At 46.9% G+C, this 27,986-nt stretch overlaps 1 protein-coding gene across 6 annotated transcripts; it reads right to left on the bottom strand.

Moving 5' to 3' along the window:
- Positions 1-160: 160 nt before the first annotated feature.
- LOC110483126 (suppressor of cytokine signaling 1-like) lies at positions 161-22,354 on the bottom strand. 6 transcript variants are annotated; one of them, XM_021552795.4, is made up of 3 exons: positions 21,889-22,354; positions 11,714-11,838; positions 161-8,519 (listed from the first exon to the last, which is right to left on the bottom strand). In XM_021552795.4, the coding sequence occupies exon 3, from the start codon at positions 8,451-8,453 to the stop codon at positions 7,770-7,772; it is 684 nt and encodes a 227-aa protein (XP_021408470.1). In that variant the 5' UTR covers positions 8,454-8,519; positions 11,714-11,838; positions 21,889-22,354; the 3' UTR covers positions 161-7,769. The 6 variants fall into 6 exon arrangements, with proteins under 6 accessions (XP_021408470.1, XP_085426032.1, XP_085426031.1 ...); XM_085569906.1 differs by lacking the exon at positions 21,889-22,354 and adding an exon at positions 21,688-21,852; XM_085569905.1 differs by lacking the exon at positions 21,889-22,354 and adding an exon at positions 12,385-21,681.
- Between the last annotated feature and the right edge of the window lie 5,632 nt (positions 22,355-27,986).

The raw sequence follows: 27,986 nt of genomic DNA, 5'->3' as shown, positions 1-27,986 counted from the left end.
TACTTTCATTGGGTTGAGAGCAAGGCTCTCCCAAGGTGCTCAGGGGAGACGAGAAGAGAAAGATCCATTTCAGTAAATTACCCCTTCCCCCCAGTCCAAGAAATAAACCTAATGCATCCCCTCCAAAACTGCTGCATCTGTTAAAACCACATCACCTCACCTCCTTGTTTGCCCAGGATTCGCAGGTGAGCAGGGCATGGAGCCATGGAGCCTGGGAGAGATGCTGTCCTGCACTGCAACACTTGGCACAGGGTACAGGTGCAGGTACGTCCCCAAGCTGAGAGAGGTGTGAGGGATTCACTAAATCAGGGCCATGAGGATGGGAATGCAGGGTGTGCTGCAGATTAAGAACAAGATGCGTTGGTAGAGTTTTTACCATCCACATGCTCACCGACAGCTTTTCTCCATAGCAAGTTGCTCCCTAAGCTGGGGGAGCTGCAGAAGTGGAAGTGCTGCCTGGGACTTCCCTCCTGTGAAAAATCCCCTCCCTGGGAAGTCCACGCTGGGTTTCAGACCTGCTGTGTGGCTGTGTCTCCAAGGTGAGTTGGCTCCCTTGCACTGTCAGGCTCCTCTTAAAGCAGTATGTCCAGAGATCTGCAGTGATCTAGAAAGGGATACTGCTGAATAAATGCCAGGGTTTTTTTCCTTCTCTTGAGTGGTGCCAGCCCACAGGACCAACCTGCAGACAGGGATGTGTGTTTCTCTCACCCATTTTGCCTGTGGTCTGATTCTGATGCTTTTCTCACAAGCACTGCTGGTGTTCAGAGGAGACGGGACTTGGGCAGGGGAGAATACCTTGCAAATATATACCTCCAGCTCTGTGACTTTCTCCAAAGTAGAGAATGTCTGCTGAATGATTCCACCTATATTCCCGGTGGAATACATGGAGCAGTACACAGACTAGCCACTTGCAGACACTAATATTTCATTTCAAGGGTATTACTTAACTCTGCTTGGAAGGGCTTGTATCAAGCCAAGGATCAGAGCAGCACAAGGTTATTTTTGCTGGTGCTCTTATTAGAGGTAGCAACAGTAAGGTGTTTCTGGAGAAGGGTTTGCTGCAGTCAAGGCCATTAAGTGATGCTGAAGAAGGCTTCATCTGAAAGATAGTACAGGTCATTATGATATTTAATAACGCCACTTACAGGAGCTGACTTGAACAGTCTTGGAAGGAAAAATGAAAAAATCCGTCCTAATGTGTTTGTGCCAGCAAACACATTAGGATCTCCTGCAAGAAGTTTTTCCATCCTATTGAAAAGCTTTGTTAGAAAGAATGATGAGAACGGTATTAATAAGGCACTATAATTATACCTGATCCTTCTATAATCTTTCTCTCTGCAGAGTTCGGGAGCACTTTACTGCTATTATTGGATTTGAACAGTCCCATCTGGATAACATACGACTGATTTGTTTGCATTGCTTATTTTAGACTTGCCTTCATATCTGGTTGATTCCCTGCACAGTCTGGAAGAGCAGTAAAAGATCTGCAACTCATGTTCTCCACCACCCCATTCTCCCATCCCAATGCCTAGGAGAGCTACTTACAGAAGACCAAGGATAAAAGGAACCATCCAGTTCTTCCTAACTCAGTACTGCAGAATGTACAACTGTAGTACTGAAGCACACAGAACATGGAGGCTGGATACTACCAGGAATGCCTGGATTTGCACATTATTCTAGGCTTGAGATTCCATGGATTCCAAAACAACTCAAGATGCACTGAAAGTCTGGCAGCGAGGATCTGGCAAACACCTCATGCTCTGTGATCAGAATAGGCTACCTGAACCTTTTAAACAAAGGGATGAACTGCATGTTTCCAGCAGACACAGAACCAGGGAAAGTGTGAGGGGAGGGTGCTCACGGGTTTCTGGATTTAGCATTCCTTGCAACACCATCTCAGTTATAGAGACACTGCTGCAGTCTGGCCACAACTCCCATTCACCATGTCATTAAATGAGAGACTATCAGTGTCATGAAACTCGTTGTCCCCTTGCAGGAGCTCTTGAGTGTGAAGCTGGGCACTTGCTACTTCACTCTGACAGGGCCAGGAGAAATGAGACATAGTTGAAAATAATTCATCCCATACTTAAAAGCCCTATATAAAAATGAGATTTAAAAAAATTAAAAGCACAATACAAAAACTATGGTTTATGTGACTTGGACAGTTTTCAGTCTGAAAATCACAGCAATTTGTCACTAGTTTGCAGTTTGAGGAGGGAATGTCCCTTTCAGACTGAATCGCCATAAAATAAGCACATGTTGCCTGATCTTTTTGTTCCTCTCACCACTTTTTAGGAATTTTTTTTGTCCTGTGAACTGAAGAAGGGCTTTCTCCTGCATCTCTTACATATCCCACCTGGCTTCGTTCACAAGGACAGATGAGGTTTCTAATGTCTGCCCATCCCTAAGGCTGTGGGACATCTTGTTGAAGAGTTTAAGAGGACCCATTAGCCCTGTCTAGTCTTTCCCTACTTAATTTTTGGTGTATTATATCCAGTCTCCTCACTTTCATTCTCCTAGATTCTTCAGAGCTGTCTCTGTCAATTTGTTTACTTCTAGTTTATTTTTAAAAGACAAACCCCCAATGGACATAAGCTCTCAAGTCCCTTTTGAAAATGCTGTCTTCTCCATAAGTGCTTTGTTTGTGATCCTCTCCAATCCTTTAGGCTATTGTTTACAAGCTGGAAGGCATCTGCACTTGGGCTAATCACGCCGAATGCCAGCAATTCCCCCAGCATGATTTGTTGCACAAGCCAGTGGGAGCAGGGTTTGTTTTGATTACGTTTAGTGTGGAAAACCCACATTTTGCTCACATCAGCCTGACAAAACAGGGAGGCCTAATCCAAAATCTTCAGAGAAGAACAATAATCTGCTCATTGATTTCAGTGGCATTTGGGACCAGCTCAAAGACTGAGGGCTCTGATGGCAAAGGTGGTGTCTTAGGAAAGCAGGTAGCTCAGGAGGCAAGTCATTTGCTCTGGGATGGATAAACCTGGCAGCCTGCCTAGTGCTTTGCTTCTCAAAGCTCTGCGGCTCCTTTCTGACATGCAGTTAGTCAGGCTGGGAGCCCCCAGCTCTGCCCCCACCAGCCATCACCTCGGGCTGATGCTGGCCTCCCCCAGTGCCCTCAGCTGACAATTCAGACTCCTTCACTCATTCTGAATGATGGCAATGTTTTTATGCTCAGCCTGTGCTGACGCTTGCCTCCAGGCATCAGATGGGTGTCCTAATTTTTCTCCTTGTGAAAGCTGGGAAGAAGCGCCCGAGGGCTGCTCCCTTTGGGGCTCCCTTTTCTGCTGGGGCACGCAACTGCACTGCAGGGGTGGGTGTACAGGTCTGCCAGGTGCAGACCCCTCTGTCTCCAGAGGCTCAGCACAGTTCTGGGAGCTCAGCACAGCTGTCCCTCACCAAGCCACTGGCTCAGCTGGCCTGGGCTGCCCCCTGTGCTGCTGAGCCTCAGGCTGAGCCTAGGCTGGCTTGTTCCTACACTCCTGCCATAGCAGAGGTCTGCTCTACAAGGCACAGAACTCAAAAGATCCACCTGGATCCTGCCTCTCCCCTATTTTCGGACGCTGCTTTTCCTCCTCCAGAGGTGCTCCATCAATCACCATTAATCCCTTTTTGTACCCACAGAGGTTAGCCTTGCTGGTGGCCTGTGGCAGAGATTTCCACAGCTTAAACTACTATATGTCACATGAAGAAATGTCTCCTTTTGAGTCTTGAAGTATTTAATCAGACTTCTCCCTGGATTTTTAAGAAAACACATGGTCACCTACTCCATGGCATTTAGGCTTTACTGATCTCTGTCTCAGACCTCAGCCATCTCTTTTCTGGCTGAAGAGTCCTACTATCGAGCCAGCCCTTGCACATGAAGTGTTTGGAAGTACTTTGCTTTCCCTGAATCAAAACCGCAGCTCCGCCAGCCCCAGCTGAGATCAGAAGGCAGCAGGAGCCTGCCAAAACCCAGGCAGCTCTGCAGGGAGGCATCGGGAGTTTCACAGCAACTCTGCCACATCTCCCTCTCCCTCTGACACCTGCTTTCTCTCTGAAGGCTGCCCTCAATAGCCCGGCCTTTGCACCAGGGAATGACACAGGGCAGACAGAAAGTTCCAGTGTGTGCAGTTTTAACTGTACAGATGCCAAACATCTAAGGAGCTGGGGCAAAACTAACTCAGTAAGACAAAGCCATTCCCCTAAGCAAGGTGTGCTGTAAATTAAGGGATTTTGCACAACAATGACACAAATCCACATTTTCAGAGGGACATCAGGGTAAGGGTCAAAACTGAGATCCTGTGTGTATACAGCCTTTATTTTGAAGCCTGACTACTTAAGAGTTCATTTCCCAATCTCTGAAGATGACAAAATAAATTTTTAAAGTGTTTTTGTGCAAACTTATGTCTTTTGGTGAATCCTCATCCCTAACGACATACAGACCCGTATGTCAGAGGTAATCAAGTATTATTACAAGAGCTGATGGCTGTGGGGCCCCTCCTAAGCACATACATGGGTACATATGGAAGTTATTAGCAAGTTCCAGTGAAGAATTTTGGGAAATTAACCCTTGGGGCCCCAGAACACTACCAACAGACAGCTAGTTGGGAGCAGACAAAGAGCAGTTTCCTGCTGAATGCTTGCAGCATACTGGGACTGAGATCCAGGCCCTTCACAGCATGGTAGAGGAAGCCCCTCTTGCAAGCACTAAACTTTTCAACTTCTGCTGTTAGGAAGAACACTTGAAAAAAACCATCTGCAAAGCTTGTGTAAGTTTCCTCGACAAAGTGAAATGAGTCAGCTGGAGAAATGTATAACATAACATATAAAAATGCAAACAATTTTCTTCTAGTCCCCAAATGGTGCTCAAGAGGTTGTGAGGAAGTTTGCAATTTCTTTTTAAGTTCCCTTAGGAGCCATCAAAAGAAACATTTGGATACAGACCACCAGGAGCTACTCCTACGTGACAGAGGAACCCATTCAGAGGCAGGGTCATTAAAGTGAACATCTCCCACTCTAATGAAAGCAGCAGGATAGTGTTACCCCATAGAAATAAATTCTTACCCTTTTGTTTTGTACATCTTTTTTCTCAAGACCTGAAAGAAAAAGGTTTCTCTTCCAACATCCAAGCAGAGAATGAAGGATTCTAATGCTTGCCTCAGCCAATGCACTTTTCACTTTCCTGTTCTTTCTACATTGATTTCCTTTCTTGCACCAATCCTGATCTGCAGAGTGACCTCTCCTTGGGAATAATGAGGATACTCACACATGATGTGCTTTCAACTTCCACAATATAACAATGCTTGGCAGTAATTCACTGCTTTTCATCCACAGATCTCAAATCAATTCGCTGCAGCCCTGCATGGAATTGACTTACTTGTAAGACTGAGACAAGTGCTTGCTGTGCAATTAAAAAAAAAAAAAAAAAAAAGAGGAACAAAATAAAGTAGACTTTATTAAAATCCAAACTATTTCCTTCTCCCATGGTGTGATTTTCCTAAAGCACAATCCAGGGCACAAATATGGCTCCTCTGCAGCTCCCAGCTAAACAACCCAAGATGCTCATATGCGGCCAAATGAGAACAGTTCACAGCCAGGTCAGAGCAATACCATCAGAAAGCTCTTCCCTCAGTGAGGTATAACTGTGGCCAGAAAACAGAAGCATTCCTGTGCTCAGTTCTAAACATGGAAGAAATTATACTGCTCCTTCACCCCCCTGCTTTCTGAAGGGAAGGCAGGAAGGGAGCCAAGGCACCTCAGCAGATACCTTCAAGAAAGCAAAGGATCAAGGGGTGGACATGATGCCTCGGCCAATAGATCCAGTCCCACTCTTCCATGGCAGACAGGGAGGGCAGCTGTGTGGCTGACCCTGCTGAGGCAGGGGCTTCACCCAAGAGCCCAGGAATGGTCCCAGAGGTGCCCAGAGCCACCTGAGATGCTGACAGCAAGCAACACTATGCCCACATGTCAGCCACCCCAGTGCACACACCCTGTGGGAAGGAACAATCCCAGCTCCTGCTTTTGCACTGGGCTGAGAGACGCAGTAGCTGCAGGGCCACCAAGCTGCCTCTGGCCTCCCTGCAGCTGGAAGGAGCATGCAGCAAGGACAAGATCACCACTTCCCTGACATTTACCTAACTACTCTAGTTGATAAGCCAATGCCCTGAGACAGGCAGCCAGACACCTCACCACCAGCAGAGCAACAAAGCCCTCCACAGAATAATTCAGAGCGCCTAAACTCGGCTCCTGTGATGAATCACAGCCTGTATCTCCCTCTGTGCTGACCACACACTTCAGTTCCTCAGATAAAACAGCTGAAGACAATAGAGCAAATTCAGTGTACTCTCTTCCCCTGTTCAGCTTTGAACAGGTCTGAAGAGGAAAGTCAGCATGAGCAAAGCAGGCTGCCTGCCCAGCTATGGATCTTTAGCAGCAGTTTGGCTCAAATTTTAGAGTATCTGAATTTCTTCTTTCATGTAGCTTTTTTCAATCACTTATTTTGAAGACATCATATTGACTATCCCTGAAATGAACCATGACCTTATTTAAGCCAACTGTGTTCCTCCCATTTGTACTAATACTCACCAGTTAAGTTCACTGATGCTGTGCCCTGTTCCAAGATCTTGAATTACTAATTTTTTTTCAAACACTCAGTACAAACTTTAAGGTACTAAAAAAACTTCCTAAAAATGTAGGGCTGAGATTTGCAGAAGTATTCTCTGTTTAGAAAATTCTTCACTACATTACACTACCAGATAAATTTAAGTTTAATGTTCCCAGCTAGGACCACTCATTTATGCTCTGCTTTTATTCTTGATGAGAAATTCCTTTATTCCGTTTCAGTTTGATTGCCAAGCCTGGGCACTAAACTAACTGGGCTTCCAACATTACAAGGGAATGAAGTTATCACCATGTATTCACTGACTTTTAAAAATCAATATAAAAATTTTATTAAAATTTTAGAAGTTTTATATAAAAAAATTCCTTGCCTTTCAGAGGCAAAAACAAAACATCTTCTGATGCTCGACAGATGGCAGCAGCACACTATCACATGAGCTTAAGAAAGGGTGCAGGATCCCATCTCTTCACACCCTCCCAGGGCAGATACAACTCTCCAGGGTTATCTCTGCAGGAATGCCATGCCCTTAAGAACAGCATAACCCCATCTTCACTCTCAAAAATCCAATCAAATAAAGCAATGCAAAAGCCAGTGAAGCTGCATGTATTGTACATGGCTGCAATGGTTTCACTTGGTGCAAACACCGGCCTCTGAAGTGACAGGCATCACATTCGTGCTTCAAGGAGTGAAATGTGCTCTTGCTCCACCACAGCTTCGTGGGTCAGCACAAGGGTCATGCCCATCGATGTCCAAGCTGCACTGCTGTGGGACTGGACTCAGCTGCATTCCACCGGGCAGATTTGAGGCAGAAATGAGCTCAAGCACTTTGGGGTACAAGAGAACACAGGGTTGACCTGGGAGGATGGGCAGCTCACCTTTTTCTGAAGCTTTTAAGTTATAAATGGAGCAAAGAGCAGGACTTGGCAACAGTGGCAATGCTTGCTCTTTAGGTCTGGCTTTATCCCAGGCATGTCTGGGAAAGTAACACTCACTGTGTATGTATGAGGACACATCTGTCACAGCCACTGGATTCAAGCTCTGCTCCCTCTGCCCTCCCCCTTCCTCTCCCAGCAGCCAGTTCAGCATCACTGGTGTGGCACACACCCCACCAGCACAGACATAAAAGAGGAATCTCCTTTCATCTCCCATATGCATGGCATCATCTCCTAGCCCAGGACAGAGAGGGGCTGGGGCCAATGCTCCCCTCTGACCCTCCCCTTTCATCCAGGGGCGAGAACACCTCTTCCCTCAGACACATTCCCAAGGAGCCCTCCAGCCTTGCTCTGTCTTCTGTCGTGGCACTGGCAGGGAGGCTCCGGCAGCACAATTCCCGCAGCGTGGGCACTGCCCGGCGGCTCCGGCACAAGGGCTCAGAGAAGATCAGGGGAGTTCCACCCATCTCATCAAAGTGCAAGGGGTTGTTCCGGGTCCCTGCCACCACCAGCTCCAGCAGCCGGACCACACAGTCTGAAAACCAGTTCTTGAGGCGGAAATAGCCCTCCTGGAAAGAGATTCGAAGGCTGACGGGCCCCGTGGGCATCCGCACGCTCAGGCTGAACAAGCAGTTCCCCTGTGAGCTGTCCCGCACCAAGTAGGTGCCTACAGGCTCTCGCTGGAGCTTGGCGTGAGCCTCCCCCACAGACAAGGGGCCCCAGTAGAAGTCACTGGCCTGGAGGATATTGAGGGATCGCTCCAGGACTTCCCACTCGCAGCTGCGAAACATCCGGAAACGATCGGGCAAGCCGGGTGGCGCGGGGCTGGGGAGAACGCTCCGATGCCGCCTTTGCAGACGAGAAACAGTGGTGTGTGTGTTGTGCAGGTCATCTGGCCTCCCTCTGATCATCTCTCAAAGAGCCCATGAATCCTGGAAAGATGCTGCCTTTACCATGCTTCCTCCTTTGCATCCAGCCTGTGGGACAGAAGGAGAGTGAGGCAAACCCAATAACTTCTTCAACCTGGGCAAGACGCTTCCCAAGGGAGAAAGACCAGCAAGAGTACCACAGAGGGCACCAAGGAGCTATTGCATGTCACCAACCCCCAGCTGCAGTGGAAACCAAGGATATATGTGTGGAAAGGGCTCCAGCTGGGTCCCCACCAGCAGAAGGTGGCACTTTACAGAGCTCTGCATACCTTGGGGTTCTGTGATTCACAGCCAGAGGCTCCTGCACACCCTCCAGCAGGCTACTTTGAACCCAGCAGATCTCAACATTTAAAGATTTCCCTCTGCCAGACATTTGGGACTTTTCAGAGTGGCCTTGAGATTGGAAAGGTGAAACTACACCACATATCAAAAGGGAAAGATTTCTTAAAGGAGGAAAGTATCATTTATTTTGTCATTCAGTGAAAGTTAGAAAGGTTTCCTCACACTTCTCCAACCCTTTATCCAATAAAAAGATTGACAACAGGACTTAGCAAAAGCAGAAGACAGGTATGAGCCTTTCTCACCAAATCCCAGGAACCACTCCCTTATCCCAAGACATGCCTGTTTCACTATGTCAGGAGAAAGCAAAGGTCTCGGATCAAGCCCCCTTCAAGAAATGTCACACCAACTTCAAGGCTGAGGCTACATTGAATGAGTTCACTTAACACTGGTACCAGGCACTGCTGATGCCGTTCCAGACTCTTAACTTCTGTTTCTTCCAGAAGGACAACTCCCCCTGCCTGCAGACAATGATGCCCTCTCCTAGTCACCATCCTCTAATGTACTGTCATGACCCTGCTCATCTCCTCCACCTTGTGTTATCACCCGGCTATTCTTAGAAATGCAAATTTCTGAATCCAGCGTTGCCATCAGCCATCCAAGTCACTTCAATCATATTAAAAAAATACATATTCTAAATGTGTGTGTCTGTATAGGCACAAATTAAAAAACTAAAGCCCTAAGCCAGAGGCTCATTCTGTGTGAGAAGCTGAGCTGTAACATACCACTTCCCCAGGCCTGACAAGTCAGTAGCTTGCTGCCAAATGCTGCCCTCGCTCCCTTGACATACTCCATTAACCCAGTCATACTCACTCACAGCACAGCCATGTTTAGAGCAGAACAGAGTGCTGGCACAGCCTGCAGCAGAGGAAGAGACACATTTCATCTCCAGCAGTCTCCCTCCACCACCCCCACCACACACTTGCCAGAGCATCAAGGCTCAGGGCTCGTATCGGGCAGGCAGCCCCCCAGGGAATGTGCAGGGACCCATGCTGGGCTTGCTCTGCAGGGAGAGCTTCAAGTTAAGCTTAGCTCCTTGCAAGGCTCCTCTGTCTCACACCCTTTGCCAGCTATTCAAAAACCTCACATTGCTTTTGGTGCTCATGCCAGCTGGGTGGCCATGCTGGTGGCCACACTCTGTGCCCCGGGAGAGGACAAACATCTTTCCTTCACAGGGGCACAGTAGTTAGGGAGAGTAGGCACAGGCCTGGCATTGCCTTACTACAATTATCTTTTCTAGTCTAACATCTCTCTCAATACTTAACAGTAATAATGTAGCTGCCAGGCACTTTTCATATATGAAGCCATAAGCATCCTTTCCAAGAGCAGCCTGGGAACCCTGTAATTTGCAGTCCACAACCTGCTAATGTCCCTGGTACTGTTCTCAGTGCTGTTGATTCTGCCCTCTAGGTAGTTTCATAGTAGGAGGGAAATTCCATGCTTAGAGAAAGGTGGGAGGGGTAGGAAGGAGTTAATCAAGTTGGGTTTTTTCTTTTCCATTAAAAAAAAAAAAAAAAGGCAGCAGTTGAAAGCTGCTCAGACCATTCAGCAAGTCAGAATAAATCTTAGGTGAAGGTGATTTAGCAAGCAGGATGCAAACAAACACAGCAACAAGGGCCATCTATCACCACTGAAAACTCAGCACAGAAGGCACCACAGGGAGTTGCAGCATCTCTGTCCCTCTGCTTCTCTCTGCTGGGTGAGGAAGCTATAGGGCTCTCTGACATTAGCTCCTATAGAAAACAAAGGTAATCTGCCAGGTGCCTCCACGGCTGTGGCTAAAACTTAAAAAGGAATGATAAAGACCCTTTTTAAACAGCAATTTTTCTTGGGTCCAAATGGAAATGTTGCTAATTTCATGGGTCGAGGTTGGAAATTTAATTCAAGCACAAAAACAGAAGCAGGCAGCTGTCTTTCAATTCCAGTTTAGTTTTAAAAATAACAACAAATATATAATTTGTTTAAGGCTGCAGATTCTATTTGACAGAAAAAAAAACCCAAACTGGTTTGTCCCAGTTTTCAACCTTTAGTCATTCACCCGAGTCCTTTAAGAAAAATCCACTGCTACTAGAAATCTGACTGACTAAGAACTGAGACTGTCATAATGTCAAATTCAAAGTAAATGCAAAAATAGCACCTTGACAATTTGTTCACTTGGTTTGAAATCTACATATAGGTCAGAGCCTCAGACAAGGTGGGGGGGTGTATTTGTTTAGCTTCAGTGACCCACTTCCAAGAGGTAAGTGCCTGGCCTGCAGCACAGCATTAGTTACAGTAATATTAGCCCTAGAAGTGCTTCCTGATACTACCTTTAAGGTTCACTTTAAATGGGTCAACAGGTCCTAGGCATACATGGCCTCCCACATCAAGGAGGATGTACATACCCAGGATTAGGAATAAACCAAGTCAGGGCATGGCTTGGTTTTGACACATGCATAATTAGTTCTGCTGACTTGTCACACCATGATTTGCTTTCCCTCTTTTCCCCTCCAAAAAAACCCAAAAAACCCCAACGCCCAAACAAGTTACTACCTCCCTACTGCAAGTCAGAACAATGCTTGCAGCCAAAGCAACATACCCTAAAAAGCTGGTGTCCTGCTAATTAAAAGGCTGGATAAGTTTCCCCAGAATTTCTGATTTACTGCAAGTTCAAGAGCTTTTCAAAAGAAGTGCTCTTGACACAGGGCATTCTGCTTTTCTCCTCACTCACGACCCAGACAAGGCAGTGTGTTTTATATAAGGAGACAATTCTAGTTCACCAGGGGACTGGACAGTGTGTGGTGTCAGCCAAGCCAGCACTGCACCCTGGGGCTTGACAAATCTGGCATGTTCAACATCTGCCTAAAGTACTCAGCTACGATGTAGCCTCACACTCTTCTTCTAGGACACTAGAAAAAGCTTACCTCTTTGTCTTTGCCACCCATGGGGATGAGTTTCTGAATGTCAGGACTGGAAGTGGTCCAAATTCAAAAGCTCTGATGCAGCGCTTCCCAGTTTTTGCACAGCTTTACTTAAGAGCAAATCCATCCTTTGAAAAGACAAAGACGTTCATCAAGCAGATGACTAAGCCCATTAGTTTGCTGCAATGTGGATCTAAAATACAACAAATCTGGGGACAGGTTGTTTGTCTCTATCTCTTTGATCTGTGTTACTGTAGAAACATATATACAGCACTTCAGATAGCAACAGAGACAGCAGATTGTTGCTGTTGTTGTTATTATTGCTATTTACAAAGCCATGAGCTGATTTGGTCCAGGCAGCTCACAGGTGGCCCAAGGACAAGTGGAAAGTTCATAAAGTTGCCATCATCTTCTGGACACAGGAACCATAAAACCCAAATGTTAAGAGATGATGGCAACAGAAATAAACCTAAGGATTCAGAACAGCAAAGTCCCAACTTCTACTGAATACAAACCACAACATTTGGAGTATCTAATTTGACACCACACAGGTATCCAGTCACTGTAACCCAATTGTGACCCAATCTGTTCTGGCCCACAGTCTTCTGCCCTGCTTCCCAAGCTCTCATGACTTTTCCTCCTCACCTTGCAGATGGAAAGGTAAACCCACTGACCTGACGGACCAGCAGACCACCACATGTGCAATCACGTGTCTGTCCGTGGATTCATCAGCAGCTGAAAAGACGATCCCATCTTTCTGCATGCCTTTCAGAGGCAGGCCCTGCACAGCTTCACTTGTACCCACATAACATCACTTCTCTGCATCCTCCCCAGCCCAGTCCGAAGTGGGCACACACCCCACAAGCTACACTGACTTGTCACTAGCAAAACTGCAGGTCGATCCATTATTACACTATCCCATAAATGCTCCATTTGGCTTTGACATCTCCCAGATATCAACCCTGCAGTTCCTAGAGCAGTTAGATGGAGGCTGGGATAATTAGGAAAAGCTCTCCCTAATGTACCCTGCAGGACTTTGCAACAGTGTCCCTACTCCAGGCAGCAGAGCCGGAGCAGACATCGCTTGTTTGCACGTCTGCATCCCACAGAAATGTGCTGCCTACTGATTTGTGGCTGGGAAAGCTGTTTCAAAGGAAAGCTTGAGCAAAGGGCTGGAAGAAACCTCCCTGCTAAGAGCCAAGCACGCAGCACTGGGTTTTAATGGCAGGCCAGCCTGGTTCTCAGGCCGCCACCGCCTGCCACACACCAGCACTGGTTTGAATTGCGCCGCTGCCACCAGGGCACGGTCACACCAAAGCCCCTTGCCATGAGCACCCTGCACAGCCAAGGAGACCAGGGCTGATCCACAAAGGGATCACAGAAGGGGAAGGGAAAGGAGATGCACAGACAGACATACCAAAGAGGACTGAGGGAGCTGTGGTTAGAGGAGGAATGTGGCCCAGCTCAGCCAAGAGAACCAGTGTTAATCACAGCCAATTTCTCCAGCACAAAGCAGACCTCGGAGACATTGCTGTTCCCTCTATCTTTTTATGCCATGGCAGTTTGATGTGAGGGTGCCATTATGTCTGACACATGAGAGAATATGTAGGAAAAAAACCAAACCACACCACACATACATACCCCAAACCAAAACTGCATTTCCCCATACAATCAGCATCCAAGGATGCAACATTTAATAAAATAAGCTGAGGCAGCACACACACTGTGGAAGTTCATATTTTGCACAGCAGAGACAGTGCAGGAAGATCCTGCATGCAGGCTATGGGAATCAGCAGCTGGACACCTTGCAAGAACACTTGTCTTATCAAACACCTCCTGACATTCGGAGTCTGGAGAACATATTTCAAAACTCACAAATAACTTCATTATTAATTAATTTTAATCTGATATTGTTTGGTATTTTTTTAACCCACCAATAACTTTATTATTAATTAATTTTAATCTGATATTAATGTTTGGTAATTTTTAACATATTTTTCTATTATGTGTTTTCTGAATTAACATGGTACTTTGCTGATGGGGTTGAATAGTTTTTACTCCAAGAAAACCTACAAGACAGTGTGATGTGTGCCAAATACTCTTCAAGGCAATGAAGTCTGCAAGCACTTTGGTTTCTCCATAACACACATTAATAAAAACCCATCAAGGTGGCAGTTTAAAGGAAAAACTAATTGTCTTTACTGGAGTAATTGAAGGAGCTGAAAGAAAGACATCCATTTTTAGGGTCCTCTCTTCAAGCCTTGCTAATACTATGCACTTTCAGAAATACTTTCAAAAAAAAGAGCCTTTTCCTCATCTAAATAGCCCAATGTGAAACTGTAATCCTGCCATTTCAGAACAGAGAAGGCTCATCACTTCCCTGAACGTAGAGGCTGCTCTGCAGTAGCCACAAGCAACTACAGCTTATTTCACAGCAAGTAAAACTACCAAAACTACCATCTGATTTCTGCCAAAGACATCTTCTACCAAAGATTGAATTATTTCTGCTTTCTCCTGTAACTGGGGAAACAAGAAGGAATAAAAAATAGAAAAAGGAAATCAGGAGGAGTTACTACTAAGTTCCAAAGCTGCAGCTGAGCCTATCCTGCTATGGCTTAAGCAAAGAGAGTTGTTGCTTGACTCTGGCCAACAGCATTTTTGGTAAGTGAGGGAAGCCCAGTCGCGTTGCTCCTGACCTTTGCAGCTTCACAGCGAGCAGCCATTCCTGTGAATGTTAGTGCTGCACAGCTACACAAAACTTCAGCCCTGTGCTTGGTCAGGGAACACAAAATCTGTGCTGCTGCTTTGCCATCCCTCCCTCCACACCACACACCAGCTCAGGAAGCAGCCCTCTGGAAAGGTGGCTGGAGCTCTCCCCACTTTGGAGCAGAAACAAGGAGACAGGGAGAGGGCACAAGGAGGAAGAAGAAAGAAGCCAAGATAACAGCAGTCCCTCATGTCTCCCTGCTTGAAATGCTCTGTCCCATCTCCCTGCTGAGAGAGGGATCAGTGGGAAGGGGGTAGCGCTGCCCAGGGCTGCCTCCAACCCATCATGGCTCCTCAGCATTACCAGCTTCCCCCACCCCCAGAGCAGCAGCACAGGTACATTTCCTCTGCCTCTCTCTACTAAACTGACTTTGTTCCAGAACCCCGTTTGAGGAAATGAGTAAATCCTGAGACACAAAGGCCACCAGTGGTCCCTGTGACAACCACGGCTTTTTATCAAAACCATCACACTGAGCCGGAAAGGAATTCAAAGAAGCAGCTAACTCTGAGAAATTAGCAGTGTCTGCAGCTAAAGCTGGTTCAGAATCCTTACCAGAACTATGCTGCTAGAGGAGTCCCAGATGATTAACCAACAGGAGCACAGGGGGACAAGGAAAACACCCTGCCTTGAGTCTTCAGGAGGACCAGCTTCAAAAGATGTGAGGGGCCATTATGCAGCACCAGTTACTGTGCCTTCAGAGCAAAGGGCAAGGGTCAGAAAGCACAGACACACCACAACACTAAGTTTTATAGCGGGGGATTTCCAGCACACAAAATAAAGAAACTAGTCCTGAGAGTCAAAAGTAAAAAGAATTTTAAAAAAAATTAAGTCATGAAAAGTTATTTAGGAAATCTTAAGTGACAGAGTGTGCAGACCTCCTACAAATGACAGCACAGAGATGCTGCCTGGCTAAGAGGACAGGCCTGGGGGACAACTGCAGGCATCAGCTGTAGGTGCAACTGCTGGCAAGGGCTTCTGCTGTGGATCAGAGACATCAAATACACATACTACAAAACCACAGTCCCCATTCAAATATCTCTACAACCTCAATAATCCTTCAGAAAATGAAAAAATAATCCTGGAGGAGCCAATATAAAGGAATATAAATTATTGACAGTAGGGAACAAATTTATATGAGGACAGCTGTCATGAAATGGGGACAGTAGGTGGCCAAGATAAACTAAACAAAACCCAGAAAACATATGGCATTTTCAGTTTTATCAAAAACAGAAAACCTCGGGGGGAATAATTTAGTTGAATAGAATACCAACTAGTGGGGACAGGGACACTGCAGAAAAGTTATACAAGCAAGCAGGTATTATTTTTTTCTTGCACAGGATGTTGAAATTTCCCAGTATTTAATGCCGATTAACCTGAAAGGAAAAAAGAGGGTGCTCTATCAGAAGAGACAGGGAAAGGTTCATTAAAGCAGAAAGCCAGCTGGGCACAGCGGACTGTACCTGGAGATTTGGAATTGGAAATGGACAGCTGAGATACAAAGAGAGGTGTTCTCTCAAGCACATCAGCTACACTAGCAATTGCCAGAAGGCTGCAAGTATTGAAAGGAACTTCTTTTGACTTGTGCTGCTAAGGCAGGAGCGGCACAAGGCTACCTGGTGTGGGGGAGAGCCAACCCCCAGGCAGAGTTTCCCATCAGGCAGATGGCACCTGAAGAAGCAACAGATGAGAGGACACACTTTGTGCTTCCCCAAAGCAAGTCAAAAAGCAAGACATGGTACACAAGCTAAAGAGCCAGAGCATGCCAGGACCTGTAACAGCAGATGGGCAGAAGACATGGAGCAGTCATGCCACAGGGTGAATGGGAGATGGAAGAGGGGTGGCCAGAGGAAACCAAGGCATTTCAGCCCCTGCACATCTGGTCACCTCTCTGCCACCCTCCCAGCCACTACATCTTCCCTCTGGTTTGATTCAGCCCACTTTGCAGAGCATCCCACCTCACTGTTCAACAGGCTGGTGGGTACAAACAGCCCAAAGGCTCCCCCATCTGTTACACAAGCAGCTCCCTCCCCCCTGACTGTGCAAACTTACATGTTGACCCAGGTCTCTTCCTAGAATTGTCTCTCCATCTTCAAGCTGTCATTACCCACAACACCTCAAACCCCCATGGCCTAACCTTGCTCCCCAGCAGGCAGCTCACAGCCTCGTGGTACGTAAATCTAGGCAGCCAACTCAAAACACAGTGAGCCCTCTCCATCGTCTTCCCAGGGTAAACAGTGACAAAATCACTTCACTCCCCGCATGACAGAGAAGTCAGAGGTCATTCAAAATTCATCAGCAGGAAAGCAGCAGGAGGTCAGGCAACACTCTGTCCTGACACACGCAAATGCACGCAGGCTTGTAGAAAAACCAGCTGGGTCTATATTTTCAAGAGCAATAAATTAAGTGGTGCAGCTGACCAATGAGCCGAGTAACTGTGCTGAGGGTTCATTAAGGAAAGCTCCAGCTCCGAATGCAAAAGCAGTCATTGAAAAACCAAGAGGCAAGCGGGACTGGGAGGATGCAAAATGGATGGGAACATAACAGTAATGTTGCCACCTGAGAGAATACAGTCAGTTCTAGTTACCTGAAATAAAAGCATACAGAGCTGAAACAAAGAGGGTAGGCCTAAAGATGGGTAATAAGAAGCAAAATGTAACTGTACAGAGAGAGACTGGAGAAATTCCTTGCTCAGTTTAGAGAATAGATATATATACAAGAGGATGCCAGAGAAAATATACGGTACAATCAGGACATTATTTTTGTATTCTTTCAGAAAACCTGATGAGAGGAAGTTCAAAGGTGACCAAGATTGAAAAGTAACTAATTTTAAAACTCATAAAAGGAAAAACTCCAATCATGTAGACTGGGGAAAGTGAGAGAGCTGATCTGAGGAGATTCATTTCTCTTCTCTCAAATGCCTTTGCTTTGTTTCTACGCTGTATCCATCACGTCATGCTTTAGCAGACCTTAGGCAGAGGAATCCAGCAGCAAAGGGCTGGGTTTTTGAGCAACACATTTTTAAGTCATCTCTTAACCATTTAAACCTGACATAACACTAAGGGGAGCCCAGCACAAGGCATAAATGTCCTTTGTGCAAAACTGAAGTAGTAAACAAGGACATATGAAGTCAATATGAGGAATCAACTATGGACCTGCTACAGATAGTTCTGTCCATGTTGTCTTCATTCTTTGATGACTAAAAAGAACAGCACCTCTTCTTTGGATCTGCTGACTTGAATATCAGCGCGCACCCTACACAAACAGCAGATTTCAGTCTTTACTGCTAAAGCAGTAAGTGTTCATCCAGCTCCGACTTCTCTCCTTCCACACCACAAAATCTCACCAGAAAATGAGGAGGAACTAAAATATGGATAAAGAACAACACTGCTGGTCTGTCAAAAGCATAAACAAACCATTCCTACACAATCAAACCTGTGCTCATCACCACTGGTGTGCCAACTGAGGCAAACTTATGCTGAATCCCCTTAGCTTCAGCAAGGCACCTTCAGCAGGATGTGCAGAAGTTCAGCTACACAGTACAGATTGCAGATCTCTGGCATTTTCCACCTGGTAACAGCCACACTCATTTTCTTAGCTTTAGCCTAAGTTTCCAAATAAACTTTGCTACTGAGGAAGTACGAAAGTAGATCCATACTGTTTCTGAACTGCAGAATCACGTACACACAAAAAACTCCCTTGTTGCACAAGTCACTGTCTGAAGTCAAAAATTTTTTTTCAGCATTTGCAGGGAGTGAGGGGAAAAACAAAAGCCCTCTGCAACAAAGGCAACCAAATGCTGCCAGCTTAACCCAATTTTGCCAGCCACTGCTCCAGTACAAAGCTAAAGGAGCCCATCTGCAAACTTAACAGTGCCACTATTTGATTCTTCCCCTCAACTTTGCATGTGTTTGTGAACAAGAAATAGCACACAAAGTGCAGGAGGAGCAGGAAGGGAGAAGGCAAGAGAGAATGTGCATTATCAAAATACCTTGAGAGCAGTTCTTGGAAATGTGCAGCCTGCAAGCCTGTATCAGACACTCATTTCCTGTGAACTGCACACAGGCCTTTTCATTTCTCCACTGAAGAGGATGAAAATAAGGGGCAGCTCTGAAATCTCCAAAGACCACATAAACCAGCATTTAGCCATTTTGCTAAAACTGAATTTACATCTTTACACTATTAAATACCTATTGAACAGAAGCATTGAGTTCCAGAAGTTTAAAAAGCAGGATTTTCTACACTTCTCACTTCTAAATGTTAACTTGGAACCTTGCACTTGGTGAGGGGCAAGGGGGAGAAATTCTACTTGTCATTTTGATCACTCACTAACATAAAGCCACCAAATCCTACTACATCTCAAACAGCACTGCACCTTTTTTTTTTTTAACGCTGAGACTGATTTCAGCAAAATTTCAGCAAAATGGTGAGCTAATAAATATCTTACTGAGGCAGAAAGATGCAAGATATGCACAAATGCAAACCAGAAGAGTAGGCTGTAACAAAATAGACTGACAGGATAAAAGGGGATAAGTTGCTATCATACCTACCTCTACTTACACATAATCAAGGATCTAATTAATGTAACATTTAATTGCATTATTTTAAATAAATAGGCCTCCTAATGACATACATGCTTAACACCTTTACTCTCTAAAGATATGGTCCCTGTATGGCTTACTCAGTTCTCACAACATCCACATCTTAAGTTACAGAGATGCATATGCCCTCCTCTCCCATCTTGTGAGCTTTTGGCAAGCACCACTAGCTGAGGTCTGCAGTGGCCTGGAATAACAGCTCAGGAACACACCACCTCCCCACAGCTTTTATTAATCTAACCACAGCATCAACCCGAAACAAATGATGTCATATTTAAGTATTGGCATTATCTCTTTAATACTGACCAAACCAAGGCTGGAGAAATCAGGACAGAGAAGGCTGTGGGTGGCAAGGGGAGAGCGAGTGGTAAGGAGCTGCCGGGAAAAACTAGGAGAAAAGAGCAAAACATTCCTAGTGGGGACAGAGAAAAAGAGAAACACGGGAAAAAACACAGCTCTAAAGGCACATTTTCTCCTTTGTTTCTCAGCAATGCAACCACAGTATTAGTGACAGCAATTAAGAATTTACACCACCCAACCCCAGCTCTATCCTTGCGCAAACCGACCACCAACTTCACAGAAATCCCAGCTGGACTGGGGAGGGTAAGAGCACTTGGCTGCATGCTTGAAGTTGTTATCTGGAAACTGAATTTGGTCCTCTCCGAGCAGGCACAGTGGGGACAGAGACACACACCTGGGAGGATCTGAAGAAGCTCAGTCTCTCTCCAGTACTCCTCTATACCCATTTTTGGGGACCCTAGTACAGTTTACCTGTGCTTTCCAACACAATCTTACAGCAAACCCCTGTGTTGCCACTCAACCCCACTACATTTAAGTAAGTGATAAGCCAGGTTATTAAAGGACATGCAACATAGAGAACATTAACAAGGAGCACAGAAATAACAAAGGCCCAGATCCCAGTTTAACTCAGGAAAAGAGGAACCTGTGTAGGAGGTTGGCATCCCAGTAATCCTGCGGGTTTGTGCCCAAGAGCCTTCCCCTCTGGAGGGAACAAGAATCCATACTTCAACAAGTTCTAAATCACATACCCAGCAGCATCACTCATGAACACAGAAACAAAGCTTGGTTTCATCTGCAGCAACTGGCCATATTTTGTTGTAACTTGATTCAACTAAAAGCAACATTATGTGATAATGCAGCCTCAGTCTCACAAACTTCTGTGCCATGTGCATGATTTTAAAGCACATGACCATTGCCCTGCTGTGACTGAATGGGCCATTTGACATTCACACAGCATCTGAATTGCAATTGCAGTTGTTTGGAGAAAGAAGATATCCTTGCATACCTTCTTAAGGACACAGTCAATAGAGAATAAAACATCAGGAAACTAATTATTTCTGATTCCACCCCATTTTGCAGAGTTGAGTATGGTCAACATGTGACTGAGTTTTTCACTTTAATTCTCTGAGAGCTGCAAGGACTAGAACTAGTAAATGGCACTGTCTGGACCACATAGTCCTAAATAGCAGCTTGCTAACAATACTCTTTACCCTCAACTTTCCAGAACAATGGTCAAGCCACATCCCCCTTCTTCACCATGCAGGAGAAGAAAAAAGCCAGGGACATTAACTTACCACTCTTGAGTTCCTATCAGCTACCTCTGGGATTCATCCAGATCTTGTTTCCAAGCTACTATTAAGCAAGAAGTAACATACATTTAAACCAAGCTTTTAGAAAAGGAAGAAAAAAAAAAAAAGAAGGAAAAAAAAAAAGAAACCTAAGAGTAGCATGAGCTGAGGTTTTTACATGGTAACCATTCCAAAATTCTCAGTAACAGCGCGTGCGTTTGTGGGAAAAAGTGAGTAGCAGATCCTGCATGGCTGTGAGCACCATGACTCAGATTGCATAAAGAAGGAGGATTTTAGCGATAACCTTTGCGATGAGACTTTTCATGGGCATGCAGCACTGATCTTCTGAGAAATGGCAGGTGTGAGGCTGCGTTCTGACTGTGCCAGGTCTGGAGGATGGCGAGTTTCTCTGCTCTCCAAGGCAACCCCAAACGGGCATGTACACCCCCAGTTCACAGTTACTCCTCTTCCCTGTAACGCCTTCACTTCTGGCAGGCAGCTTCCTTTTCCAGCTAAGACTAAGTGTAACACTCTGAGCATCGCTTCTCCAGTGCTTTTATGTGAAAGAAATGTTTTGAAGACCAAGTTACTCAGACCTGTGCGGCTTCTTCCCTACAGACCTAAGACATTACATAATTTGCAGGTTTCACTGTAAAAGAAGCATCTCCCTGCCCTGCCGCTGAGAAGAACACCTTGACAGCAGGACAGTCCCCATGGAGCCTCCCAGGCTACTCTCAGAACCTCGCCGTCACCCCAACGCAGCACATGGCTCCCTTCAAGACGGGCAGTGAGGTGCCAGCACCCCAAATCTCCCTCGACTCCTCGGGAAAAGCCCCCCAAGCCCCAACACCCTCCTTCTTCCCAGCCAAGAACGGCCCCAACGACCCCAGGAGCCAAATCAGCGGGGGCTGCACCCCCTCGCAAGCCAAGGGGGGATCGGAGCAGAGAGGCAGATGGACAGACAGACAGACTCCTCGCAGCCCGCCCCCCAAAAAGGCCGTTTCCAGTTAACGCAGCACAACTTACTGTCGGCACCTCCGGGGCCACGGGCGGGCGGCGCTGCCTCCCGTGCGAGCGAGCACCCAGTGCCGGGACGACAGCGGCGCTGCCTGGCCCGGCCCCCGCCGCTCTCCCGCCCCGAAGCCAAACGCAGGCGGCCCCGCTCCCCGCCGCGCTCCGCATCCCCCCCCGGCCCTCTGCTCACAAAGGGGCCGGTGCGCGGCTTACCGCGGGCGGCGCGGCTGCCCCGCCGGGCCCTCCTCGGCCGCGGGGCGGGCGGGCGCCGCGGCGGCGGCTTCGGCTCCGGGGAGCGGAGCGGCACAGAAGGGAGGGGAGGGGTAGGAGGGGAGGAAACCCCCAAAATGTTTCTTTTTCCGAGGAAGAAGCCACGGGGGGAGGGGAAGGGGAGGGGTTTCTCCCTCCTCCACCACGCCGTCTTTCCACGGCGTGGCTCTTGCAAGGGGAAAAAAAAAAAAAGAAAAAAGAAAAAGAAAAAGTAAAGAAGAAAAAAGTTTGGGTTTTTGTAAAAGAAAACTTGGACGGATAGGGGAGAGAGAAAGGAATAAAAGAAAGGGGGGAAAAAAGATGCTGTAAAAGCCCCTCCGCCGCAGACTGGCAGAGGAACCCCACCGGGACGGCACCGCAGCATCCACCAGCCCCAGGACCCGCCGGAGCCACGTGTCGCCCCGGGGAGGCGGTGGCCCGTCCCGGGTTCTGCCCCTCCTCCCGGCCACCATCAGCTACCCTGCAGCACAGGGCTGGGGCATCGGGGCTCGCAAGCACCGGGGAAGGGGCAATTGTCCAGGGCCGAGGTGGGGCAGGAAGGGGGGGCGCAGAGGGCTCTTTACACCAGCGGAAAACAGAGAGCCTGGCCCGACCTTCCCTGCCGGAGTTCTCCCACCTCCTGTAGGGCACTGCAGGAGCTCTCCAGAAGGACACCGGCCACCCTGGAAGGACAGCGTATGTGGCAGGGTAATACGCACTTAAAGAGCGTGCCCCAAAACGCACGCTGTTGCCTTGATGAGTCAAATTAAAATACTGGAAATAATGTAAAAAGTTACAAATGTAGATGAAATGAACAGGGTCTATGTCTTTATTAGTGTTCAGCTCTTCATTAAAAAGTCAGCTCGGCAGGGGGGGTGTTGTAGCTTCTTCCGGTAGCCGAAGGGTGAGAAGGCGTGCAGAGTCTGTCCCTGGAGTCTCCGAGGCACGCTGGTAGCCGGAGGTGAAAAGGTGTGCAGTCTGTACCTGAAATCCCGATCAGCAGACCATCCTCTCTCCTTTCCTCCTGGCACACTGGTAGCCGCAGGGTGGGGGGATGTGCAGAGCCTGCTGCCGAGATCCAGCAACAGCTATCCATCTCCAGCCCTCCTGGTAACACCTGGTAAAGTGTCTGATTCCTTGTGCCTGCTTCCCACAGCCTAGTCCAATCTGATCCTCTGCAGGTTATAGTGACAGGTTAAACACAGACTAGGGATGGGGTTCCCTTTTCCGCAACCAGCACACTCATCCAGCCCCCTCCACTGTGCCCCTCTTTTTCATTTTGGGGTGTTTTTCATCCCCAAAACCCCCTCCCATGATTCCACTGGCTTATTTTGCATCCTAGTCCTAGTTTGGGTGGGGGTGTAGGTGATTCCCAGGAGCGATTAGCTAATTAACATTTCAGTGTCAGTACTTAGGTCGAGCCAAGTGTCCCAGCCAGGCTGTTTTGTTCATAACAGCAGAGAAACGTTATGATATGAAATATAAATAGTGCACCACATACTGCTGCTCAGAGAGAACAGATATAACAGAAGAAATTATAAACTTTGGAATTCAGTACAAACCTCACAGTTTAAAGGCCTAGCCTGTAATGAAACTATGATTTAATTGCATCATCTCAGCTCTCATTCACTTACATACTTTCTTTAGATGCTGCACACATTCCCTAGTGTGTGCATACCAGGTGACTTGCCCTGTTGAAAAAGCTCTATACAAACCCCAAACACAGATGTGCTCTGGCTGCTCTGTACCAGCCTAGTGATGCAAAGCAGCTGTAATTCCAGCTTGAGTAGCAGACTAAAAGCTTTACAGCTGGCATTGCTAGGGAGCATAGAGCAGCCAGAAATGCCGCTGAATATGATCCTCAGCCTTGCCAGAAGTTCCACTGAGTGTTGAGACATCAGTTCTTGTTTTTTCTTTCAACCAAGCATGAAGATGTTGCTGACCACAGAAGAATTTCTGAACTTCCATAAGAATCTGGGCAAAGCACTTTATTCTTTTTCAGAGAGGCTTCAGTGGGAGGACCTGCCGCTGGAGCTCTAAATCACAGCAGGGATGAAGTGCTCATCTGTTCCATTTTTAAGTAGGCTTGTCACACTTTTCTTTGTATTTTTGGATGGCAGCTTCAAAAATATCCTGTGGTTTGCTTTACAGTTGCCTAGTAGGGAGTCTGTTTTCCTCTGTGGATATTTATAACATTTATTGGGTGACTTCATAGACTCTTCCAGCCACCTTGCCTTAATGTTAAATGGCCTGGTCTAATTCTACCTTTTATTCTTCTTCTTCATCTTTGCCTGTGAAAAGTTAACATCCAGATTCTCTGCTCTGAGATTGTCTGAGGGTCTTGCTCATGCTTCTCTCATCCACTTGAAACTGTGACCTGGCAGCAGTTACAGCTGAAGGGTATTGCAGCAGTCATCTTCAGCTATAAAAAACAGTGAGATATGTCACAATGGCACCGTTGACCACAGCTTGCCAAAGCTCAGATTTGAACCACAGGGTCCAAGATGCCTTCAGGATCAAAGTACAGAGCTCTGAGGTGGCTTCATTATAGGTGGAAAACACAAGGATGCTGAAATAGCTTGTGTCCTGTGCCATGAAGGAGAAGGCAACCACCTTAAAGGCTTTGTGTAATTACAGTGAGAATACTGGCAGGCTAATTTGAACACTGCACACTGCTGCATCTCTGGAGAAAGCTGGATCCATCCTAAAGACAGTTTTGGAGATGCCCACGATGCTGATGACAAGGAATGACAAGCATGACAAGGAATAGCTCCCAAGAAGGTGCCAGGATTTGTTCTTAGAATTTACAGATTTTATCCTATCCCTCATTTTTTCCCCTGCACATGGATAAATATACCCTCACTATCACTGATACTAAAACTTTAAACCACATTAAACATGAAAGCATTAATTGGTAGAGCTGCTGACAGAATTAACCATTTCCAGAGAGTTTTGTCTGAAGGCCTGCTGCTGAGAGCAGTAGGTCTGAGTTCATTCTACCTTTGATCATAGTCCTACTTTGTGATGTTTCTCTGCTTGTTCATCAGCAACGTTCCAGTCTGGTAAGTTCCAAGATGTTGATATTCAGCAGCCCAAGAACCAGTAACACCCTAACACCTTCACTCCTCAGCATGCAGATTCCTCACATCTTGCATAAGGTAGAAGGAGCCACAGTCTGTCTATTTACTCCTGTCACTTTGGGAGGTGTGGGAAAAAGAACAGTATTTTGGGGCAGGTCATTGCAAACTACTGAATAAATATGGTTTTCTGGGAAAGCAAAAGGCAAACATTGCCTCAGAGGAAGGGAGAGGATAATATGATGAGTAGAAAGAACTGGAGATAATTAAATGCTGAAAATCTGCAGAAGAATGGAAACAAAGATACCAAAAAAACAAAGGAAAAGAGCATGGAGGGCAGAGAGGAGGGAAGATGAGTGACCACATTAGATCACCCAGTACTGACTTACCCTTCAGCTTTGCAGACCTGTGTGTGGAAGCTCACCGGGGCTGGAGCAGCAATTCCATATCACAGATGACCAATTACTTAGGATCTCTGTGCCTTACTGAGCTCCTAGCCAGACCCAAACATGCTGTTGCCCACTGGTGTGGACACTGACTTTCTGGATGGGATGTGAATAGGATATGAAACTGCCCTGACAATGTAGCTGACCAAGTGTCCCAGCCATAAGCTGGGGAGTTCCAGCCAGGTGGTTAAATGGGAAGGAAAGGGAGAGAAGAAAACAAGGGGAAAGCCTGGGTACCCTGGGTTGAGAGGTGATGCAGGCAGAGCCTGAGTACAGACATGAGGATGGAAGGATGCTTGTGGGGTGGATAGGAAATGACCATCTCCCGATGTGCTACAAGTCCAACCTGCAAAGAATACAAAATGTACAATGTTTGCTTGCATTCAGTCTTAGGTAGTTTTCCCTTTTGAGTTTTCCTCCCCTTTTGAGATGGTCTCTCTCTTAACTTGCTAAAAGCCTCCTTTTAGGAGGTGCTAACAGCAAAGCATTAAGAAGAAGGAAAAAACCCCAATACCACAAAAAGAGAAAGCCAGGAGGACTAAACCAACACACAAAATTCCCCCAGTCCTGTTCCTCTGCTCCCCCAGAAAAACAAACAAACAAACAAACACACACAAAAACCCAACCAAACTAAAACAAACAAACACCTTCAGTGGTTCAGAGCGAGCAGAGGCTAGTTTTGTTCCACTCTTATGAGAAAAATTAGCCCAAGTAGTGGCCTCTTTGCATGAAGCGGTGGCAAGGCCCCTCCTTCCTCTACCAGAGCGGGGCTCTTCTCAGTAACGAGGAGAAATTACTTTCCAGGAAAGCGAAGGTACAGGGGCTGCCCGGAGCGCGGTGACCCAGCGCGGCTGCGGGAGCCGGGTGCCGCGGCTTGCGGGCTGCCAGCCCGGCCCGGAGCGGCTGCGCTGCCGCGCCCGGCGGTGCCGCGCGTCCCGGAGCGCGGACGGAGCGGGGCGAGCCAGAGCCGGCCGCGCAGGGGGCACGCCGGGCACCGCGGCCGGTGCGCCTTCACGCCGGTCTGCAACACCCTCTGCTGTCGCGGCTTTCCCCACGGCCGCCGCAGAACGCGAGCTCTCACTCCTTGCCTGTCCATGCCCCTGGGTCACTTGAGGGAGGAATACCCGGCAGACAGCGACTTTCTGCGTTTTCAAACAAAGCATCAGGCTGCATAATCTGGAAGGTATTTAGGTCAGATTTAAGCAGCTGCAGTCTTTTATAACTGTACAGCAAACCACTCCCTCACCTCTGAATCTTGCCTGCATGTCAAACACCCTGGAGCAGTAGAGGCCAATCCGGGACAGGGGAAACGAGATACCAGCCTTCCACACCACTGGACTCGGGTGTGAGCTCCTTGGCTCTGTGGCCACATAAATCCACGACCACCCCAGGTGCCTTCTCCCAACATTCCTGCCCAACAGACATGGAGGTGGAAGCTCAGTTAAGAATTTCGTTGTATCCTTTAGGTCTATTGCCTCTCCTTGTTATCCCACATTTTCAGGAGGTGTTACTGGAGGCTGAAATGGATAGATCTTGCCCAAATGCCTTTGCTCAGAATCCTTCAGTTGGAACATGTAGCCTCAGTCTTGCCCATGCTTTCCCAGATTTGTCCTCCCCACACTGAGTTGGGTGGTGATGCGAGCCCCACTCACAGGACACAGAGTGCACTCACTTCAGGCATTTCTCCAAAGCAGACAAAAGCAGGTGGGAGAGGCTGTTTGCAGGGAGCAATCCAAGACAGAGACCCCATAGCAGAAAGGTCCTAAGTCATTGTTGGACCTAGAAACAGGGGCTTCCTCAGCTGAGGATGCCAAACCCCTAAATAAAGTAAAACAATGTAAAATGCAAGGAGTATAGCTATGGACTATAATTTTGGGAGCGGCTGTAGCAAAAGCATTGCAGGTTGGTCCCATTTGACTGCAGTGTCTATTGCAGTAGACTAATTTCCAGACCACTCTGCTTTCCAGATGATCACAGGACAAAGAACTCTGTCACATTAATCATTGTTGTTTTGTTAAACATCTTCATTAAAAAACTGCCAATGGTTGGAAAGCTGCCAGCACCCTAAGTAAACCCCTGAAGTATTTAACTCCTTTCTCCATTATCGAAAGTATACCTCGTCTCTAGACTGTTTTTGTCTTGTGCCATTGTTAGGCAGTGTGACAATCAGAGGAGCAAAAATGCAATGCTACATAGATATACTAAGGCTTTGATAATATTGGTCCTAAATGCTTCTCTCTCATAAAATGTCTTCCAACTCCTTAACAGGCCTTAAAGCTCTGCCAGGAAGCCTCTCCAACTTGTTCCCTTCCTCATTGAATCATAGCTGTCAGAACTGGGAATTCTTTCGCACCAGTTATCAGCCCCATGGAATTAGCAGACACAACATAATCTCCTGCCATATAATCTCATTACACCTGTTCCACATTCCCTGTTTATACATGGGAGAATGGAATTAGTCTTTCTGACTGCACTGGGAACTCACACTCAGCTGCTGCTCTGCTGTGAGTCAGTCCTTCACCAGAGTCACTTCTTCCAC

The sequence above is a fragment of the Lonchura striata genome, chromosome 1A (assembly GCF_050655825.1).
Source record: "Lonchura striata isolate lonStrDom1 chromosome 1A, ASM5065582v1, whole genome shotgun sequence".
Taxonomy (NCBI): domain Eukaryota; kingdom Metazoa; phylum Chordata; class Aves; order Passeriformes; family Estrildidae; genus Lonchura; species Lonchura striata.
The sequence above is the reverse complement of the archived record's forward strand: the minus strand, read 5'-3'. Positions and strand labels throughout refer to the sequence as shown.